This window comes from Anopheles cruzii, chromosome 3 (assembly GCF_943734635.1).
Source record: "Anopheles cruzii chromosome 3, idAnoCruzAS_RS32_06, whole genome shotgun sequence".
NCBI lineage: Eukaryota > Metazoa > Arthropoda > Insecta > Diptera > Culicidae > Anopheles > Anopheles cruzii.
The window spans coordinates 13,180,979-13,204,583 of record NC_069145.1 but is presented as its reverse complement, the minus strand read 5'-3'; the positions used below and the strand labels follow the sequence as shown (position 1 = coordinate 13,204,583).

At 50.5% G+C, this 23,605-nt stretch overlaps 1 protein-coding gene across 1 annotated transcript in view; it reads left to right on the top strand.

The window, feature by feature from the left end:
* LOC128269873 (contactin-4) overlaps positions 1–23,605 on the top strand; it is a 106,209-nt gene that overhangs the window by 34,483 nt on the left and 48,121 nt on the right. Inside the window, exons 9-10 of the mRNA XM_053007278.1 lie at positions 6,049–6,179; positions 21,637–21,796. Of these exons, the coding sequence (XP_052863238.1) occupies positions 6,049–6,179; positions 21,637–21,796 (291 nt within the window). The remainder of the gene's footprint in view (positions 1–6,048; positions 6,180–21,636; positions 21,797–23,605) is intronic.

The following is a 23,605-nucleotide window of genomic DNA, read 5'->3' as shown; positions in this document are numbered from 1 at the left end:
TTCTCCTTCGTGACTTCTGTTCGCTGCACCTTCGGTGTTCGGGTGGTGAGAACTAAACTTTTGCTTCCCCATCGGGACATATATGTTCGGTCGGTGCAGCTCGCAGCCCAATCTAATTTCGCTCGACACCAAAATTTTCCAACTATCATGCGCACAGCATTGTGGCATTTTTGTGCCCTTGTTTGCCGCCGCTAGCGAGCGACTTTCTCGTCCCGTGACCGGAAATGGGGGTTTTGGGCCCCTGTTTTGTTCACCCGTTCGCCCCGGTTAATGCGATGCGGAAATCGGATCGCGTCCCGTGGCCGGAAACGTCTTAGTGCTGTCTGTTCGGCGCTCCCATTGTTTCGTTTCTATTATGTTTGTTTGCTTCTTATCTGCTTTTCGCAAACTTTTCTATCTATTTTGCGCCCCGCTATTTTTTTCGTTTCGTTTTGTTTCGCCCATTCGAAGGCACTCAAACTCCGCACGGCCAAAAGCCAAGAAGCTCACGAAGGAGCTGCTTTTTGATGTGATTTTTTAAGACCCACGAAAATCTCGTGAGCGCCAGCCGCTGACAAGCTGCGGGTTGTGTGCCGAACGGGCCACGGCGGAATGCCGAAACGCAAGTCAACCGTACTATTAGAAATCACAGCCGTGTGAACATCTGTGCCGGAGCAAGTTTTCTCGAGCATGGCGAGGTGGAAAAGTTTTCCTATTTTCACAGGTACCCTGCTGCTGCTGCTGCTGCTGCCAGCCGAAATGGTGGCGTGGAATGTGTTCATGGCACGGTTCAAAGAATGCGGAAGAATATACGAGTTGACAGAGTTCCGCACAAACCGCAACATAAGCCCGACCACGCGTTCCGACTACGCCGCTGCGCTTGTCGGCTCACCGAAACCGGAACGGAGGGGGTTTCATCTTTAAAAATACTCCGAAATGATTATTGACGTGTGTAGCCGTCCGTAAGGCGCGACGCCATGGGGTGTTGATGTTCGAACGCCAATCTCGTGTCAGGATGCGTGGAAATTCATGGCGCAACTTTTCGGATGGAATAGCATCAAATAATTCATTAACACTCAATTCGTTGGCACACGTCAAGGCATGGCAAGCGCCCAAGATCATTGGGCTCGTTGCTACAATTTTTCAACATAATTAGCTACCTGTTGGCGCATGATGGTTCAAAAACTTAACGACCAAGCCGTCACAGAAGAACAAAATATTATATACAAACGGCCGCAACCCTTGGGCTGGTGCCAATGCAAAGCCTAACCTAATCCGGACGGCAATAAATCGTTTCGCGTACAATTCGCTTTAACCGGTGCATTCCGAAAGTCCCCAAGGAATCCGACGATAATCCACTACACAAATACCGACCTTTTCCGTTGCCGTTTACTTAAATCAACATCATTCGTTCCCCGAGGCGCAAAATATGCCTTGCGACTGCGCCTGCATCGAAATCCGGGAAAAGTTTTCCACGACCTTGAAAGGGGGAATTTCAATGCCCGGTCCCGGGACGAAGGAGGATAAACTTTCTGACCAGCTCGTTCTCGTGCTCTACGTTTCCGGTTCACCAGCTGACCACCAGCTCTTGGCAAATGGTGTTCGGAGTCGGAAGGTTCAACTTTGTCGACGGACAATGCCCTACAATCTGCCTATTTGAGGAACGCCCAATTACCGTTCGGGGCCTTTCGGCAAAAGTAGGACGAAGAGTGTCACCTTTTTAGTGTCGCTAAATTCGCTTTTATCAATACTTAAGTTAGGGTTTTAAAAGTTGTGCTTTAATATAGTTAAAATTGCTAACTTTATTTTCAATGCCTGACACACGGATTGCAATTAGAAATTAAATGTTCAGTACGTGCCGGACACCTGGTGAACGATTTGTTGGAGAAAAACTGTCAATCCGGAACCTCAAATGGAAGGGCGCCCAACAGCGAACACGATCATAAACCATTCAAGGACTATTAAGCAAATGGAAAAGGGTTGCGTACCGGGCGATCGACGGGACCATCCCGCCTCGGTTGCACCGTGTGGCAATCACGCACTGCACCGCAGCCCTCCTAGAGGCCGATAAGAAAAATATCGCCGCACAGAGCTGAAGGACCGCCCGTAGGACACGAGCAAAGATAATAATGATGATGATGATGATGATGCTGACAATGGTGCCGCCGCAGTGATGTCACGAATCGTTAGGAATCGTGTTGTGGAAAATTGAAATTAATCTTGCCACTCCCGGTTGCTCTCTCTCTGTCGGTCCCTATCACATGATCACGGGGCTGAAAGTACCTCCCGATAAGCACAGCTAACGCGCATCATGGCGCAGAAAAACGCAGGTCCTGTTATTGGCCTCATAACTCTTTCTCGTCGTCCCGGAAGAGGACGCCCGGCTTCGGGTGGCGGGGCAAGACACAATTTTCCACCCACTTTACAGCGAGGACGAGGCGGCCAACCTTTCCGACTCGGTGACAGGGATCAGGCTCTCGTGGCGCTTGTACGTCATTAGAAAAATTACTCCACCGTGCAGTGAGGCGAAAAGGTAAATCGTCAAGTAAGCCGCCCGGCCAGGCCCCACACAACAGATGCTTAGCCGAGTCGGCTCCTCCTATCTCCTAGAGTGGCTGGCAGCAAAAAGAAGCACAAAGAGAAGGACAGCAACCGACGGGCAGATACCTAATCGACACGTACTCAGACGCGGGCACCCTTCAGACCCACATCCGGCGTGAGGCTTCGCTTCGCCCGCACCGAGGCCCGTGTTGCGCTATTGCGGAAGCCATTTCACTTCAACGACGACGAGGACGACGACGACGCATGTCAAGAGGATTTTCCAAACGGTTGCCAATAGTCAATTGTGGTTTTTGCGGGCCGGCAGATGCCGGTCGGCTGCCACTTCGCATGTCGAATTGCGGGCCCCGCATTAGCCGCGGCTTGTGTAATGGTGTTCACCGAACACGCAATCCCCTAAGGGCCGCACCCGCCCGGGGGAAGGTAGGCACCAACAACGGTGACAAATCCCGACGACAAATGGCAACCCGTCATCCGCAGCGTCCGGGCAGTTGCTAAAAGTTGCTAATGATAAAGTTGCCTGTCTGTGTGTGTGTGCACAGTGGGGAAGTTGTTGTAGTTTGAGCACGCCACCGCACGGCACATTTCGTCAACAATCGGCCACCAAGGACTCACCGCCTCAGCCACCGCTATCAGTTCTGGCTGAAGAGACTACAGAGAGAGAGTGACTTTTTACCGACGAAACGCCGGAACTCGGAACAAAACGACGTTCTGTCTGCCCGTTCACAGCCCGGTGACTCTTCGGGCAAGGCCCTCCGGTCCTCCTTGCTTGTTGTTTCGCAGCAGAGTCGCGCAGTGTGCGCGATATGGCGTTCGAGACTAGAAGCCATCGGCTTGCATCGGAACGGCAGAAAATGATAGAAAAGATGAGAATCACACGCAACACACGGGGCATGACGCGGAGATCGGTCGCCGAGTCTCTTTCGCCTCTGGATTGTGTGGATTATGTGGAGAAATCTTTCTCAGAAACAACTCTCGTGCCGTTAGAACGCCACCGGAGCCCGGACTTGCCTGCGTGGTCTCCGTGTCCTACGTGAAGACCCGACGTCCGTACCCCGAGACAGGGTGACGATTAACGATGAAAGAGAAACGAATAAGCAAGGAAGCGGCTCGGGAGGCGAGAAGCGCCTCGAAACTTATTGAACCGATGGCGTTCCGGCGTCCGGCGAAGAGGTTGTCTAGTGGCTGGAGGCGTAATCGGAACCACACGCCGACGACGATCGTTAACTTGGACCGTGAGTGGAATGCAGATTGATTGATTGGCAGTTAGTTTTGCGTTCGGGACACAAACGCAGAGGGCTGCAGGGGCATGGCGACGTTTATGTGGTTTGCATGTGACGTCGATTTTTTTTGTTTTCGCTACGGGAACCGGAACAGACGTCAGTGTTGTTTCGTGGCGTCCGCCTGTTTTTCCAATCGCAGAGCTTCCGAACACCACCCACGGCGACGACGACGGGGACTAGGACGACGACGAACATTAGCAACAGCTTCGCCGGTGAGCATTGACTCTATCCGCCGATGCAATAATAAACCCAGGCGACGGGCGCTTCCTTAGCATATTTTACCTTCTTCGTCAGAGGAAGTGCTCAGCAAAGCGAGAGTTTAGTGCAAAGCAAACTTCTTTCTTTTAAAAAAAATTGTTGACATATCGTTACGGGGTTGGTTTAGAGATTATCTGAAACATACATTGATAAGGTTCTAAAGTGCATTGCCTCTAGTTTATGAATTCAAGTTTAATTCAAGTTCAAAAGTTTTTGGCATCTGGATAAATTTATTGAAAACATAAAATATAATATGGTAATATATTACTACAATATAAAAATTAACACATTCAAACATTCAATTTTAAATAAATTGGAGTGGAGTTTTCCAAAATTCGAGAACGTTTACCTAGATAGTTATGATTCTTTGGGAATACGAAGATTGGTTCATAACATCTTCCAAAAATCAATTGGCAAAATGAGGTTTCCATCGAGAGCATCAACGAGTTGCAATCTGCTTGATCCAATTCGATACCCATAAGACAATGAACACTAATGGTGAGTAATGAAACTTGCTTAAAATTGGTTTTCCGAAAACTAAAAACATGTCATTTAATGGATGACAGTCAAAACGCTCAAAGACGCGTTTTAAATGATTTAGTGTTAGCGATTGAATCACGGCTATGAACCGTACGTAGCAATTATTTATAGGTACATGTCCTTCACAGAGGCAGAGAGCCCACCAAAACATTGCCTAATGTTCGGAGAAAAATTTACGTAAACATTATGGAAATATAATAGCAGTGCGCATAAAATGGATTATCAAAAAACATTCCCAAAGCATCGTATATTGTCACATTTCACCTTCCAGGATCGACACACGAAAAGCCCCACCCAGCAGCAGGCAGCCGGCGTGACGCGTAATCAAATTCTAACTCGTCCCTCTCCGCGCGATTGCATAAGGCGGCGCTGTGGACATCTTTCAACAAATATCAACAACGTGCTCCACGCGAGGCTTCCTTCCCAGAAACCCAGAGACCCCACAAGGGACAGTTTGGAATGTTTAACCCTGCACGGTCTGCGGAGTCCGTTCCGTTGTGGTTGTGGGGACGGGACAGAAATCAGAGACCGAAAAATTTGTTCTTCCGAAATTCCAAAATTATCTTTTTGCGACCGCCCGGTTCCGCGAACTGGGGTGGAAATTCGGTTCGGCTTCCGTTGGCGGATGGTTTTTCTCTTCACGGCACAAGTTACGGCACGTGGTCAGTGCTGCCGCTCGGGTCGTGATGAAGAAGAAAAACTCTACGACACACACACACACACACAAACACGGGAGGATACCGAGTCGCCGAGCCGAGGAGAAGCCAAATATTTTATCATATTTATGACCACAATAAAAGCGACAGATATCATGCAAAACATCCATAAATAACTGGTGGGGCGCGAAAAGCATATGTGACGCGACCGGCTTTTATGATTGCTCCACGCCACGGTCACGTGGCTCCGTTGACTGCGACTTTCGGTTGCCGCTTGTTTGAGTCCTGCAGTGAGCGATAGCATAAAATCTGTCCTTGTTCCATGCGGTTCAAGGCACGGACAAGACAGGCTCTAATGGGTGGGGCTGGTGGCTTGTTTGGATAAAGGATTTTCGAGAATCAATTCGAGACTTTTATTCCGAACAACGAAACACACTTTCGCGCGGCTCTGAGGCGATCGTGGGCTTTCACTTGTTTCGCTCTGGTTCTCGTCGCAGCTTTAAATTGACCGACGAAGTGATCCTATCGCTTCGGTCGGGGTTTCTTGATTTGGGATCGGTTGAGGTACAACCTGCTGATTCAACTTAATAGCTTTGACTACAATTTATTAAGAACCAAGACAAGAACCAAACCTGGAATCGACGCAAACTGATTTAACCACACTCAATGTACGCACCTCATGTAAAACTTATCGCCGGATCTTCGCCAGCCTAGGTGTATGAATTGAGACCACATTTTTGAACCTCCTTTTCTCACTTTATCTCACCACGCAGATCTGCCTACGCTGAAGCTGGAGCTCGGTACCAACATGAACCCGGAAGACATCGAGGAGGGAGACGACGTATACTTTGAATGTAAAGTGAATGCAAATCCGTCGGCATACAAAGTGGTCTGGAAGCATAATGTGAGTATTTTTGACTTCATTCATTCGTTCATTTCCTTCCGCTGCGACCCGATGGTCCGGCCCGGGTGGTACGGGTTTACTCCTTGGCCACGGAGATGCAACGCATAGGGCATGCAGAACTCACACTTTATTCAAGAACGAGTTCCCTTCACACATCGGACGCCAACCTGACAAGGCACAGGATATTCCCTCGAGTCTACGCATTCCCTCACATAATGCGTAGCTGATCGCTGACCATTCCCGACGGGCGCGGTAAATAGTTGTAAAAAACCTTGAAAAGTTTTTCCCTTGACCACCCGATGGGAAACCAATCGAATCCAGTTCCGCCGCGCACTCCGTCATCAAGCATATGCATTAAAGCGCTCGGGACGTCTCAGGAGACTGGCCGGCCATCCGGACGCGGGGCCTGATCAAAGCGTCCGACATGGACTCCCGAACCGTCGAAGCGTTTTGCTGGGTGTGCAAGCAAAATGCGCATAAGAAATAATCCCTAGTTCAAGTGAAGCTCGCGCTCAACGGCTTCAACGGGATCGAATGGACAGGAAAAACCCTATCATTCTGCTAATGCGAAACGCAAGCCGCAGTGTCTGCCGATATGCTCGTCGCACTGTCTGGCGCGAGCGCTATCGCATATAAAAGAACGAACGGGAACCGTCCGGGCTATGGCAAATGTTTCCTGGCCGCCGGAAACCGGTTGAATCGGATCGGATACCGCAGACGGATATATGGGACGGTTCGCTTTTTCCTTTTTTTGCTACCAATTCGGCCGTGCCTCTGCTTAGAATGCGCGACTTCAGTTCAATCCAGTAAAAGATCTTGAGAAAGGGCTGTCGGATTTATTCGGCCAAGGAAGTGCATCTGCCTCGTCGTCGTCGTCGTCGTCGCGGTGGCTGCGATATGCAATGCGGTTTCCATTTCGGTGATATCTTATTTACATATGTCTCCTTAGCTTCTCCGCTAAGCCTCAACGTTCGTTCGTGCCGGCCGGGGCAGGTCCTCGAAAACTGCTCGAAAAACCGCCCGACTTTGAAGCCGGCTGCCTTATCTGCTGCTTTGCATTTCGCTTTTCGACTGCGCTGGCCCCAGAATGCCCGGCGATGCGGGTTCTTCACGTTCGCCGGTCGTGACTCAATTTGGTCGCCTTCTTTGTCAACGGTTTTGTTCGCCCGGTTCGGTGAATCGATGCACGTTCCGTGAGAGCGGAAAATGCAGCGACGCCCACCGCCGCGCCCGCCGTGGTGCATTATGTTTCGATGACATTATGCTCACCGAAACGGACAGATGACAACTCGGAGTTATATCTAAAAATACGTGAATCGTGAAGTGACGCATGAAATGGAAAACGCACAGCAGGATGCACTTCCGTCGCAGCGCACGGTGCAGTGGCTGCAAAATGTGTTTTACAAATCAAATTATGGAATGTTTAAAGCGCTTCGGTCTCGAGAGCCATCACGCACACGCAGACACACGTAATTCTGAGTGATTTGTCCATTATTCGAAAGCACTCGCCGGGAAAGGAATTTCAAAATTGCAGCGCGAGCGACCGTGAATGGACGTGAATGGGACGGGGGTCTTCCTTCGCGCATTGTAACGCGCATTCTTCGCGCGACTACAATGTGACGCAAATTTTATTTAATAGTTTGTTGAGCCATCCGTCCGTCCGTCCGTCCGGCACTGATCGATGGGCTGCGGAAGTTCCGATGGAATTGAATTCGACGGTTGCACTTCCGGTGCAGTCGCAGCTAGCGTCAAGTGCCAGCGGGTCACGGTACCGAATCGTCTGCCGAAAACGGGCACGTGTCTAGTGGCCTCGGCTACCATGTAATTTCCGCTCGGCCACTGAGTTCGGCGGCACCACTATTTGCCGTGTCAATCACATTGATCCAATTTTCATGCTCCCCGCGCCGGGCGGTCGACACAAACCCTTTGATTGGCATGTCAGGAATGGAAAATATTGTTAGTGGTGTCCATCAGTAAGCGTCCAGTGTCGGAGCATAATGATACGGGCCGTTCCTTCGGAGCGTGCAGTGTGTTCCATAGGACTTCCGGTGGTTCCTAACCAAGGCGAGGCATGGTACTGTACTATGATTTGTGAATTTATTACATTTCCAGTGTCGTTCGATTTGATAGTTACACTTTTATCGTACTGGAGTCAATATTAGTTAAAGCAATCTTAGCAAAGCAACGTCTAGTCAGTTACAACACTCAGCTACTCTCAAATGTTCCGCTTTCAATCCTGGTGACAACTTGAAGCCTTCCCTTGCGCCGGCCTCTTCTGAAATGATGTGACAGCGACATGAATTATAAAACCTTCGATAGACTTCCATAACTCATGTGAGTCCGCAAACAAGACAATCATCTTGTTTTCGATATGTTTCAACCGTTTCGCTGGCCCCGCCCGGGAGCTCGGTCTACCCCGCGCCCCGGCAGGAGCAGCCACCCGATCGAAACGACCCGGCCACGTGGTGCTGCTGGTGGTTCATAAACGACCGAGGACCCCGACCGCCGATTTTCGGCTTTATTTCTCTTTTTGTGCTGCCCCACGCCGGAGCCAGAACACTTCCAAGCCAGTGCCCAGCTCAGACATTTCGGTCACGTCCGACAGGGAGCCGGTGCCGGGATCGTCGGGAGTCGTCCGGTCAGTCCGGCAGTCATCCAGCGAACCGGGACCATGTAAGGGATCAAGTCCCTCCCATGCGATATGCATATTGAAGACGTTAAAATAATAAATTCCCTCGTTCGTGGCCCAACGCCCTCTGTGTGTGGGGCCAGCATTCCTGCACATCCGCATTTCTCACACCGTCAACCCACGGAGCAACTCGGTTGAAGCCCGATTCCCGGGAACTGGCCTGGATCTAAACCCTTCGCCACGTGTCCGTCTGTCCGCCAGTGTGTGTGTGTGTGTGATTTTTATTGCATGTTGCCACTCTTCATAACTCCCGGAAGCCGGGGCCTGACGGGAAGAATTTATGGAGACCCAAGCCATGGGCGGAACACTCACAAGAGTTCGGACAAAAATTCCATCCCAGAAAATATGTGGCCATGTGAATCGACCAGAAAATATCCAATATTCGATAACGCCGCTGCCGCACTGCGTCAACAGCCCCGGAACGCCAGCCTACCCTTCCCCCCCTCCCACCGTCCCCATCCGCAGTGACAAAACCTTCGGTGATGGGGCAGGAGGTCATAAAGTAATACCCGAGGCTTCGAGGACCGATTTCGTTTTCGTTCTGCCCCCGACCGTGACCGGCCCTGCTTTAAACTTTCCAATCTCCGATCGTCCGTGGGCGAAATAGTTTCATCCAGCGTCCAGGCTTGGCCTCGGATCTTCACACCCGGTCGGTTCCACTGGTGCGATCTGATTGGGGAAGCAGGTCAATGGACGGCGAACTGGTCGGACAGGATGTTGCAAAAAAAAGAGAAGCAGAAAAAAACGATGGCCAGCGAACCATCCTTTTCACTTTCATCCCATCGGCCCACCGCGGTTATATCTGTTATCTGAGTGTGGGGCCCATTTTCCAACCCATTTTCCACCGGGCCACCGGGTATTTGTGGGGTCCCGTGATGAGGCTGACCATGATCGTATCTAAATGTGGTATCTGAATGCTCGGGACGATAGTGTCCGACCGCGCACAATACACGTGTAAATGGGGTGTCCATATTTTCATAGTTTTTTCTGTCCCTCTTTCGATAGTTTCACTCTTACTAATGGGTCCCTAATGGGAAAGCATCGCCCGGAGCTTAGCAGCAAATTGTGTAAAGGTTTTATCTCACATTTCCTCAATTTTTCTGCTACTGAAGTGAGGTTGGGTCGCGCGTCAAAGAATTTGAACTGCGTTTCGCAAGATGTAGCTTTGATGTGGCAAACATTTTGATAACCGAGTGATAAAACGACGATAAAATCGGACAAGATAAATCAGAGCAGATGGTCCGCCCAACAACAGTCCACGCTCCTCGCTGGTTCAACCGTGCACCGCGATCCGGCCACGGCCACGACCAGAGTCCGGAGGCCCCATAAAACATCGATAATGATAAAAAATTAAAACAAATTCGATAATAATAGTAACGAGCGTGTCCGTTGGCAGGTTACCAGCGCCGGGCCCTGTTGCTCAGGACACGAGAACTCATTCGTTGTTTTTTTTTTGGCTGAGAAAAGGGAATAAAACACTGCTGGGCCTCGACTTGCTGGCGCCAACATCTTCGAGGCAGTGCCTTCTAATACGAACGCGGCCGGGCGAACAGGACCATTCCGTTTCTCACGAGACCCTCGTCCGCGTGGCCAGTCGGCCACGGTGCCACGGTTGATGACATTAACCGCAGGCCCATCGTGTGGCTCACATCTCGTGCACGTGCCGGCGAGTGGCATAAAATCCGGCGGAAGTGAAGAAGAAAATTTGGCACAGATTTTGCTCCTTTTTTTGGGCTGGAAACTGGCCATTGCCAAAAAAAACAGGAAAACAAGGCAAAAACATGGTGACCATGTTTGACTTGATTGCGGTTGCCGGCCGCTGACGTCGAGGCCTCCCGCTGTAATGGCGCGACCGCCTGGCTGGCCACCGCCACCGGTGGCAACAGCTGTCCTTCTGTCTCCTTGATTAAGGTTGGCATTTTTCCCATTTTCCACAATTTGATATCTCCTCATTTTTTCTTCCTCCTTTTTTGGGCGGGCGTCCTTCTTTGTCAACGTCGGTGAGGTTCGTGGTTTCCTCGCTCGAATTCGGCCCACGGATCGAACGCTGCCCATTGTGTTTTTGGAGATCCTTTTTCATTTTTTACGCTCTCCCGCTTGCGCTTTCGGTCGCGGTCCAGCTTTTGCCTTATCGTGTTTTCACTTTATTAACCTTTGTTGCCCGGGCCACCGCGCGGCCTCATTCACCGCCCACAGGCAACGTTCTGCGTTTTCTTTTTCCACTGTCTCATTAGTTCTGTTGCGTGCATTCTTATGTTACGGAGTCCGCAACAAAAAAAACGAAACGAAAGTACGCGCATGACTGAGCATAAGTAGCGAACAAAAGGAACGCCAATTTTAAAACGATCAACGATACAGGGCCCACCAAACCGTGCACAATGGGAAGGAAAACCACAAGGAATTTCCGCGTCCGTGGTGCGTTTCACAGAACGATGTCTCGCAGCACAATTAACTAGATGATTAAAGAGCCATAACATAAAAAGATTGAGTAGACCGCTCTATGTAGGTTGTCCTTTAATAGCATCATTCAACGAAAGTCTTACATTCCTAAATCAATACTATTGCTTATGCCATACCATACACAACGGCTGGCCAGTAGCGGGTTCTCCATCAACTGTCGGGCCGGTTCGGGCGGTTCATCGCCTTTTACCACGAACACCAATGGAACAACTTGTAACCTGATGCAAATTTCTGACCAACTGGTCTTGTTAGACGACAAAAAAGTAATGTTCCGTTTGCCGGCTCAACCCTACTCAAAGTAGCGAGAAAATTGGTAAAGACACTAACGATGCACGGAATACGAAAGTAGTGGCGCGCTCCGGCGCGCTGGAAAAATGCGATATAATCTGCTGCTCCGACTGGCGAACGGCGAACGAAAGTGAGTTTCATTTTGGCTCCGAAAAGTTTCGTCTTAACGAACTGACCTTCGTTACACGGCTTCGGCGGCGTTGGGTTCACCGTCGAAGAAGTAACCAAAAGACTGGTTGGATGGCTTTCTTTGGCCCCGAAAGCGCGCAACTTTCTTTGATGACCACCGCGAGAAGCCCGCTCTCGCGTAGACGACTGTGGTAAAATTAAATTTCCCTCACAGTCGAAACTCTTCCACGTCCGTCATGGTTTGGGAAAATTTGATCCTCCTCAGCGGTTCTCCTGGTCAACGACATCGGTGCTCACGAAAGCTGCTGTTCTGTTTCGACCACGAACGCACGATGGCATGGGCAAGCTTGGCAGTAATGAGTTTAAAGGTGAATGACATCCATCGCGGAACCTGCAAAGTTAAGAGAGATAATTAAAATGTCATCAAAAATTCATGCTTCGTTGATGTTTTATGCCCAACTTGCCGCCACCAGACATTGCCGGGCGCAATTGGCAATGATCTATGTTGAATAGCTCCTTCGTTGCTCCTTCAACGTATTGTGCGGCCGACAGCGTTGAATCATTCTAATCATTCTACTAATCATTGCTACACTGTCACCTTTTATTCCATTCCTGGAACCATCATCGATATAATCCCGCAAGCTCATGACCCCCCGGCCATCAATTACGACACATTTCATCCATTACGCATTCAATTCGTCTGCTGCCAAGTGTTCGGAACATCTTTCCACTAATTTAATGGGACCTTTAGGAGCTCGTTAAAGCTTCGGAAAGATGATTCTGTTTTGGGTTTCACTCGTTCGTATTTTCAACTGCTTTTCATCCGTCATGCGGCCTGCCGTGGTCCGTAACGTCCATGGTCCAAAAAATCCCCTGTAACCCCTGTTCACACACACACCCCGGCCGTTTCTGTTCCGACATAATTTCTCCCGAATCCCCCCCAACCCGTGGGCCGCGCGCATCATTTTGCCGAGCCGAGCTCGTAAATGTTATGTAAATTTTTTACATCCGGTCTCACATGCTCCACATCCGGCGTCCTTACCGGAAGAGGAGCAGCCCACGTTGGGTCGGGTCGGGTTCTGCATCATGGGGCCATGTGGCCAACCAGCGCGGAGCGGTGTTGGGTCGATTTATGTGTGGTGCGCGGGGAAAAATCCCCGACCTCGGGCTGACCTGAAATCTGAATCGGAACGTCAATAACTCAAACACTTTTCCCATGTAAAATCACTCCCATAAAATGGTCGTAAAGGAAGGATAATAATAAATGCATAAATTTACACACCAGCCGCAGCCGGTTCGGTGGGCAAGAAACCGGCTTCCCGGTTAGGGACGGGCCTGGCCGGGTTCTGGCCGGGGAGGAGTTGGTCTGGAACCAGAGGTCCAGATAAGTGAAATCGACTGGAGGTGAACCGAGCCAAGCTAGTGATTTCTAGGCCACAACCAGCAGCTTCTTGGCAGGTGGAACACACGGTTATGTTTACACCGGAGCACCGCGGCTAGTTTCTCTGTGCACGTTTCCCGGTAAATATTGACAATAGGCATTGTTTTACCCAAACCTTGCCTCTCAAGAATCGTGCTGCACTTTAAACCGTATCAAGGAGCCATTTTTTGAGCTTCCCGCTTTTCTGTTGGTGATGTGTTGGAAAATATTACATTTCATCATTTCCGGAAACACTTCCAGCACATTCGACCAAACAAATTGGCCAGGAAATGTTTTGCATTTGCACTTCGAACGACTCAAGATTAATCGTATTCTTAGTGTCATATATGAACCTTGGTTTCCTCAATAAATACCAAGTAACAACAGCTCAGCCACGAGGTTAGAACACTTGGACAGTTTAACTCGCCACTCTTTCAGATAGTACACTTCTGTCGTACTTTTACGAAGCCCGTGGGCCGATGTTTACGCGCGTGGTGCTCATGCATATTCCATTCAGTCCGGGTATGATGCATCATGTAGCATTCCGTTCGTTCCGCATAAAGGGCTGAACCCATTCCAGAATCCCGGGGCCGGGCCATCTAAAAGATGTTGATTATATGCTTTAGATGTTCCACTTTCAGTGACCGACTGACTGACTGGTAGCTGCTTCCTCACGGTCGCCACAGCACCTGATCCCGTGTGAGCCGCCGCTCACCGCTGTGTCGGATTCGATGTGGAAAAGTTGAAAATTTGATGCAGTGAGGTGGAAAATGTCAGCCGAGCTGCACCACCACGGGCAGACCAAGGCAGCCCGTTTTCCGTCACCAGGCCAATCATGCAAAGTTTGATGAAATTCTGGTTTCATTCCGGGAATGGCCGGGGAAATGGCACTGGCGTTGGCGGTTGGCGAGAGCCGGGAAAGCGCATTGAACCGGCTGCACGTTTTGTGGTGACGGGAAACTGGTTCCAAGCGGTTGAAGCGCCAGGCGGGGTCACCTTCGAATATGAGAATTTCACTTTAAGCCAGCTGCTGCACCGTGCGATGGTGTGCCACGCAGTGCAATAATGATGCGAAATAGGGGAACCGGCAGTAGAATTGATGCTCTTGCAACATGTTTCCGTCTGATTTGTATTCACACTGGATCGGGCTATATTACGGCAAGGTTTCTACGTCAGTTTTATTACTTGCGTTGTCCCTATCAAACGTTAAGTTTCTTTTCGCAATAACTTGATAGGGTAGCGCGGTTTAAAATGCAAGTTTGCTAACACTTTCCATAGTCTCTTGCAGCATCATTTTCTTGCTTATAGTTTGAAAGAAGATAATTGAATTAATTGATGAGATTTTTATTCGACAATTGTGTCGACAGTTATTATGTCGTTTGTCCCATTCTGGTCGTTTTTGACCAAAAGTTACTTCAAATGCATAATTTGTTGTCGATAGCGTTGCCTATCAATATTTTCATTAGGTCTTCAAAGCTCATAGTTTACCACACCTTTCATATCCCACCATATGCACAACAAAACCTTTGCAAAGTGAATATCTAGCTTCAGGTTCGCCAAAACGATCGTTTTTTCTCTTATTTATCAATGTCAATTGTTGTATTACTCAAACGCATTTATAGACAATCTTGAAACCCTCATTTTCCATGTTCCGAAAACTCTCTGCAGTGGGTAAGAGCGACAGTTCCATGTACCATGTAGCGCATTTGTCGGACGCCAATTGTCCACTGGAAATCGCTGCCCTCAGCAACCCCAGCGGAAGACCCGAAGACAATGTTTATGGCATTTCCATCGCCCAGGCCTGGCCAATCTCGTACGACAAAACTTTTTAATACTTCCGACAACCATCGGCCTTCTGTTGTGGTGGATGTGTTGGAAGTTGCTGTCTCTCTCCGTTCGCTCTAGAGAGAAAGAGAGAGAGACAAACACACGATACGTTGTTCTCCAAATTGCGCACACATTTCTTGGCCGACGAAGAAAAGTGTTGGAAAAACATAACAACAACTCAGCAGCAGCAGCAGTAGCGTTAGCGGTCCGTCTCTCCGAACCCGGACCGCGGACCGCCGGCGGAAGTGGAAAGAGAGAGAGCAATAAAATTTTACATTGCTTGCAAAATCATTTTGAAACGGAATGCCCGTCCGTTGGCCCAACGGTGGCGGCAGTAACGTTCGAATACCCAGCGGAAATGGTCGAGAAAATTCAATCGCTTGCCATTACACAGAGAGCGAGGAAGAGCGAGATGGGGCCAATGGTCACGTTTGCACCATGTTTTCGTTCATGGTCCGACTCGCGGTCCGGGCAGGCCGTCCGCCGCCGTGCATCCGGCGGCCATAATCGACGCTTTGACTTCGCTGCAAACCAACGGCGAAGGCGGCCTGTCGGCGTGACGAAGCGCCGTAGCGCCAAAATGGCGTTCGAAACTGCACACTCAACGGGGGTCCGCCCGGGCGGGAGGGGACCCGGCGGGGGATAAACGGAACCGGAAGGAATTGCGACATTTTGATAACATTTTATTGCCTACATCGATTTTACTGCTTATTGGAATCCACTGCGCTCCGGGTCCTGGGTGTGTTCGATCAGGATGCTGTGGACAAAACAGTGGACGCTCCGGGCCCTCGGCTCGACGTACCCTCGAGGTGATGAAAATAAAATTATGATTTCCTTCACCATTTGCAATAAAATCCCGCTCAACGCAGCGCAGCGCAACGCAGCAACTAGCAGTGCACTTCCGCGCACAATGTCCTGATGTCGATTGGCTGCCGGCGAATGGAAAGTTCTACTCCCGAATTCGTGCGGCCACTTCAAAGCAAGTCGAGTGTGAGGCCGTCGGCTACATTTCGACTGTCCCGGTGTTGGCAACCGAAACGAAGACTTCGCCAGCTTCCGTTCGGACGTGCTGCACTTTTTAAGCCTGATTACCGTAAACGGTCACCGACAACCGAGACACGGGTTGGCAACAGCATCGGGCGCCCGGAGCCAATCCCAGCGCCCGCCGCAAAACCACTGATCAGCGGCACACAATCAGGTCAATTATTTTTTCGACAAACCACCAAACCATTGCTCCCTCCTCTCGATTAGCGAATGCGTCCCGGAAAAGTCGCCGGAAAACGGGGCAGCGCAGCAAGAATTCTTATCGCGGGACGATCGCGCGGGACGGGCGATCGCGGCGGGCGATGGCTGAATCAATTAAAAAACTATGGACGAACAATTTGATTGGAAAAGTTCTGCTCCATCGATTGTCGAGTAGTTTTTCAATTAAATTTAATTTATCCCCACCGCCTGGACCGCCTGGGGTTGGGTGAGGTCCTGGTGCATGGTGCCTGGCGTGCCCTGGGTCCCGCGATTGGTTGCCATATTTTTTCCGCGTCACCTAACGCCAACCAGCCAGCCAGCCAGCCAGATTTTACCAGCCCCGGGCACATCGCGCGGGTCCGCAAATTGAATGGCATTCTTATAATGCCACAAACAATCAGGCGGCGGCCACCGACCGGGGCACGGGTCCGGAAGACAGTGGGATATTTCGGTTTCGGAAAAAAGCGGAAACCCAAGAACCGAGAGCTGGGTGGGAAATTCGCTCGGGTTCGGGATGGAAGTTTTCGCCTGTTTACTTAAAACTTGGCCCGTCCGCAGCGGTGGCGCACAGTACGTAGTGGTCACCACTCGAAACTCCTACTCCGATGTTGATCCGGCGGGGCTCGATGCAATCCGATTCCGTTCCGTTTTTGTGCCAATTCACCCAATCCGTGCCGGGGTTTACTTTGCATCGAAAGAAGCCTTTTTTTTTAGAGTGGAGACTTTTGTTCATTTTGCAACTCTGTTCGAATACTCATTGGCCGTGCAGTAATAGCTCTCTATTGTCGCTGGTTTTGCATCATTAGAGTCGCCCATAATTGTCGGAACTAGCAGCAGGAATTGTCGTTTGTAGATTTTCGCAGATGAATTGGCCCAATAGCTATACGTTTACGCAATTTCTCTGGCAATTTGTGGCGCTGCTCAGCAGTTTAGGTGATTTTCGGAAAGAGCCAAGTCTGTGGGTTAGCCGCAAGTGAACAGAGTTCTCAACGAAATGATTTAATCCCTGACGGGTTTTCGAATGTGTGATGGAGCTTTATCATACAACAAAATCACTGTCCGTGGCACTGTGTCTTTTGTATTGGCCGGTTTTTATCCAAATCTTCCGTATGGGGTGTTTCTGTGTTTCTACTCATTTTGGTTCAGTTCATGTGGAACCCATTCTCCGATCTTTTGGATTTTCCCGTTACCTTCAAACCTAGGCTTCTGGAGTCTCATTCAAATGATCTACGAGTTGCTGTTGCCTTTAGCTGTCATCTTCATCCAAAAATTTGGGTGATTCTGTGTCCTCGATTTTTTTGGAGGTCTCCCACGCTCGCTTCAAAATCTTCATTTTTTAATTTTTATCACCACCCACTCACTTCACACATTGTTTTGTTCAAGCGTATACTCACCATAAGCTTCTACAAGCATTCGACAGGATTCGGCAGCTATTTTACTTCAAACGGTAGCAGAAAACCAATGCTGTCCGCAATTCGTACTTTTAAGTCAACATGTTCAGGCATTATAATGAGGGATTATATTGACAGCTAGAGCCATTGTTTCTCAAATTTCGATTTCATACTTATACACTTTACATACACACTTATAACATGTCCAATTGAAAGTACTCTGTTTTGCTAACAAACTAGGCAGAACATTGTTCAGCTCATGGTGTCACTATTGGCGATTGATGGCGTATGTGGTAAATTTGGTGAATTTAATGAACTTCCGGCCAGTCTATCGACAGACAAAAGGCCCCTAACCCCACGGGCATGAGTTCGCAACTCGGACCGACATCGGCGTCCAATTTCTAATTTGACGGTATCCATGGGGCGATGTAAATTTTAATTAGACACATGCTACTCGCCTCGCAACAACCACGCCTCGGATCTGCGCGCTCCCTAAATTGTTTCAACGAAATCCCTATAAAATGTCCGGAAAAAGATACCTCAACGGATGCGTACAATGTAATTCCAGTGAGCTCCATTCTATGGCGAGAGGTGCTAAATTTAGAGCCGAACGCTAGGCGACCGGCAACGACATGCAGGGCGTTTCGTGGAATGTTTGCTTCAATTATCGCTCACTTTTCACTAACTGACATTTAATTTCATCGCCCACACGTACTTCGCGTACTTCGCCGGATGCTGGCAGCACACGCGCCGCGCAATTTTCTTGGGCGAACGGAACATATTCTCGACCCGTGACGACCGATTCACCTTCAATCACGCTATGATGGTGTGAAAAAAATGAATCCACAAGAGTTGGCGACAATCCTACGCCTCTCCGGAACGGTTGGTCCATTTGTGCTAAACTCCAGCTATCGGTGTAAAGACGAAATCATAAAAACTATTGCTCACCATTTGTTAAAAACCTTTGCGCAAACCCGACTTCAGCCTCCGGAAAGGCGCGGAAAAAGGGCACCAATTAAGGCACCACCCTCTGCCGTCGTTCCGAGGTTCCGAGCTTGACCTCATCTTGGTTGGCGTACGACTACAATGCCCACCCCGATTGCACATTTCGTCTGCTCGTTTCGGTTTAATGGGCCAGTCATTAGCAAGAGTGTAGAACACGAAGTAACGAACTCCCGCACGCCGAGTGCACCACGGACCGGAAGTGCAATTCAGCTTGCACCAGGAAGTGGACAAATGAAAGTGTAATTTTTTGTGTGTGACAACGTTTAATAGTGGCCACAGCAACCACAGCAGTGACGTGGCCTTTTCGCTTTCCCCGAGCGGCCTTTTCTTCGGGCACTCTGCACTTTTGATTGCTTCATCCACCAGGGATTCAACGAAGTGGCCCCGGAAAACCTCCCGTCAGTGAAAAATAAAATCAAATGGTACGAGTTAACGGGGAAGATAACATCCGCCGCCAGGAGGCCGACTGACCGGCGCGGCGCACGACACCAGAGCGTTTAGATGTCGTAATGACAATAATAATTTAATCTACTGCTGAACCCCAGCGTCTTAACGACATTGTCTAACAACACTGCCACATCAGGTCCCTGCCTGGGTCGCGGGAGAGCCAGGCGAAGCCAGGAAACCGGCTGCCGGTAACGAGCTACCCCGGGCCTCGGCCTCGAGGCTCGCTACTCGATTGGCAAAAATAGACTCGCCAAAAGCGTGAGGAAACACAAAAACCCTGCATCGCTTCCGGGAAGCGCCTCGATCTACCGGGAAAACCCCGGGAAAGCTTCGGAAAAGCCGGCACCCGAAATGGGAACGCCACCGTACGCCGATGGAGCGCAATGGAGCAGCCTTTTTAAAGTTTTGTTTTACACTTTCGCGTCCTGCAGCGAACACCGGGGTCGCTCCGATCGCAAGCCTCTCCAGTCCTTCTTTGGCCAGTCTTCTTCCCCGCCCCGGTCCAACGCCGCTCTGCGCCATAAAAGCCCCTTTTCAGCGCGCGTCTAAAATAAACGAACACATTGAATGAACACATTTTCCGCTAGAATTTAATTTTCTTTTATTACTTTATTGTTTTTGTAATCATTGCACAGAGCCCCCGTGTCATGGCCCCGGGCTCCTGGTTCAGGCGCCCTTCGGGTCCGTGCCCGGGACACTTTTCGGGAGCTCCGTTAGTGCCGCAGGCAGCACAAGAAGGCGACGTCGAATTTTCGTCGGGTACAGCAAATGACGCGAAATTGGCACCAAATGACAGCTTTCCGCCGTCAGCCGCCATCCGCCGTGATCGTTCCGGCTTTTCGCTTGTTTTAGTTGAAGTTTTTCCTGTCGTAGCCCCGTTGGGGCTGATGCCAAAAAGTTTAGTGTCACCCATCGGGGCTTGAGCGAAGTAAAGATGACTGGCTCGAGTGGGTCTATCTATCTATTTTTAGTGGCACTTTCGTTCGGGAAGATTTTTCCCATCTATACACAGGAGACACAATAACGGGGGACATAAATTTGCTGCTCCATGAGATTAAGCTCACAAAACTAGACACGAAACGTGACGCTTCTCACTACTTTTAGCTCACTTTCAAACGTGCTTTTTAACATTTTTCCTTGAATTTATTTATAGAAAAAAGGAACAGTATCATTAGTATCATACCTTATTTTAAACTACGTTTTTGTGCAGCGCGCCTACATCCAAACTATGCCAATTTATTTCCGTGTTCTACTTTCGAGGACGCTCATGTGGCCCCACGCCACGCCGCCCCACGGTTAAAGTATTCCCAATTTATAGCACTTTAACATTTTTCCCGTTGAAACGTGTGCCACGAGCGAGGTGCAACGTTCACTTCGTTTGACCACCGGGACCCAAGCGAGGCGTTAAGCTGCGTTCAGTTCCGGGGCACTTTCGCCACATTAAAGTGTGCCGATGGCCTCGGCCCCGACGCGAAAGTGTGCGCTTAGACCCGGCGTTCACACGATCCCATCAATGATGCAGACAGAAAACGGCACTAAGCTCCGAAAAATGCGCACACCGTTACATTAAATGGTGGAACATCTTCTCCATATCACCTTTACCGGTGCTGGCCCCTGCCGCCGCCTCACCGCCATCGCCGCCCATAAAATGGGACGGCCAAAAAGCCGTAAAAAAATATCCCGCTCGCTTTAATGCCCCGAATGCTTTGGGCCGGATGTCCCGTCCCAGGGCGCCCCCCCCCCCCCTAAGTACCGAGCCCAGTGAAGGGGAGGGAGCCGGCGCAAAATATGATCATCCTGCGGTGCGGTTGCCGACAGCATCTCCGATGGAGGCGCCGGGTGGCTTTTACCACCGAAATGGCTGCGTACGTACGAAGAACCTCGGAGGGCCGAGGAGATCGGTTCTAAAACAGCGTCGCGTGGCGACGCGTTCAGCACACACACACACGCGGACGCACGCACACTGCAGACTCTAAATAAATAATCATAATAATAAAGCTCAAATTTACTGCCTACGCACTTGTTTTCCTCACTTTTGACTGTGCACGGCGTGTGCGTAATGGAAAAAGAAGTACACGAACGCGAACACTCTTGCCGTGTGGCGTTGTGGACGTGTTTGTCGTGGGGCGCTTGTAAAAGCGCGCAGCACATTTTTATGATCATAACGAAAATTTTATTTCACTTAATGTACCTGCCACATCACCGGCAACGGTGGCCCTGCCGTGGCTCTGAACCTGACCCCGGTGCCTGCGTCGGTGGGCCGTTCGTTTCGTGCATTTCGTGTCATTGACTAATAACTTCCAAACGGATTCTCCCGGGGCGGGCGGAGTGTCGACTGAAGGTGGCAGAGCGCAAACACCAGGCCGCCCGGGGGGCGTACGGCTAAATTGGTTTCCCGATGGCCGCTTAGGGTGAGCCCAAAATAGCAGCTGCCGGGTTGCTGGTGCACCAAGCGACGTCGTACGATTCCAAGAACTCGCGCCCATTTTGCTGCCTGTAGCTCGTGTCACTTACCGGGCTGATCACCCGTTCCCGTTCTGCTGCTTCTCGTTACAGGATCAGGTCGTGCAGCACAACTCCAAATCGGGCGTCATCATGAGCAGCACCGCCCTGGCACTGCAAACGGTGACGCGGCACCAGGCCGGCAACTACACCTGCATCGCCTCGAACGTCGAGGGCGACGGTGCGAGCAACACCGTACACCTGAAAGTGATGTGTGAGTATTGCCGAGACCGAGAACTTTCGTTTGATGTGTTTACAGGACTTTCGGACGGAACGGAACTTAACCATTGGCGGAGGCGGACAGAGCCACCCACCGCCGCCGCCGGTGTGACTTATTTTTGGCCCCACCCCCCAATAGCTGTTGAAATATGTTTACCATTTAGTGTCAAACTCAAGCACGCATTTGTGGGCCGCAGTCATCGGACGCCAGCAGCCTCGAGCGTCATATTTATATCGCGGAATCTCCCGAAACGCCATTTTATTTGCACAACAATCACCATCATTATATGCCTCCCGCACACGCACACGCGCGTCATTTCGGCGTAAAGGATAACGGGGCGGCTTAAAGCCCGACCGGTAGACCAGAATCTTTACACGTGGCAAGGATTTGCTGCTCGGAGCGTGGAGTGCCCAGCCAAAAAAAAACCCCGGGTTGTTGCCGAGCGTGTTCCGGTTAACGCTTTACGCCAGCGATACACCAAAGACAAAAACCCGGGAAAGTGGCAAGATTTTACAGCGCTTCCCCCGGGCCGGGCTCGGGGAACGGAATCTGCAATCATGAGTGACTTACGGGCGCAGCCATGGGAACGGCGCGTTGTTGGCGTCACCGAAGCAGCCTTAACGACGACGACGGGGTGATGACAGCTTGAGCATAACGAACGCCAACTGCGCAATCAAGACGTACAGGAAGGGCACATCATACACAGCGCACGAGGGTGGTCCTGTGAAACCTGCCCCAGGTCGATAGGGCGGCCAGGTATGAGCTGCTGGCCGGAGAGACACGCCACGCCAAGACTTTATTGATGATTATAGTAGTGGCAATTTATGAAACGGATTACGCTTTATTTGTATTTGTTTCACGGTGTTTGTTGACCCGGCCCCGGGTGACGATGGCCAATTTGGTCGCCCGCCCATCCTGGCCCTTGCCCGTTAGCGGGTGTCCCATTTATTATGTCTTTCGTGGTGCAATCTTCTAGCGCCCGAGATCGGTGAACCGGCCGTGATTGCGCCAGAATATGCGGATTTATGCGTTAGCGCCCACCAAAATCCACCGCCACAGCCATCGCCCTGCAGATCCGGCGACCCCCGTGATTTTCCGTTTCGGTATTTTATTAAAGACTTTTATTGGGCGATTTTCTCACGCCCAGTTTCTCGCCAAAGCCAGGCAAGTGGAAAACAAAGTGCGCACCAGGAGCACAGCACCGGTAGGGTGACGCCCCTGTCTCCCGCAGCGGGTTGCCGGGCACCGTGGGGCACATTTTGCCATCCTTCGGAGGCAGAACGTGCCCAGCGAGTCGTTTGTTTTGCAATATTTGTACCATAATGTTGATAATTTAATTCTCCGGCAACCCCCGCGCCGTTCTTGGGTGGAGAAATATTGAGAAGAAAATTTACGGCCAACTTACGGCTCCCGGGAAGCGATAGCGACAATAGACCACCACCCGCCGGGGGTTCGGCCCACGTCGGCGAGGAAAATCTCGCAACCACCACCGCACGGCAGCAGCAGGAGCGAGCAGGGCGTCGTCCCACCTTCGGAGGAGATAATTCCAAGAAACGATATCATGCTCCGCTGGGTCGTGCTGCAGCGAAAAGGCGCAAGGTGAGCCCGCTCATCGGCTTCCCTTTTTGTTTGTGTGCCCCACACAAGCGCTGCAAGTGAAATATTGTTCCACACATTTCTGCCACAGTGAACTTTATGGTGGCTTGCTGCTCTGACTCCCCGATCGCTTGCTGCTGCTGCTGCGACTGAGGATGAACAGTAATAATAGCCCGTAGACTCGGTTCTCGGTATGCGAGACACGCC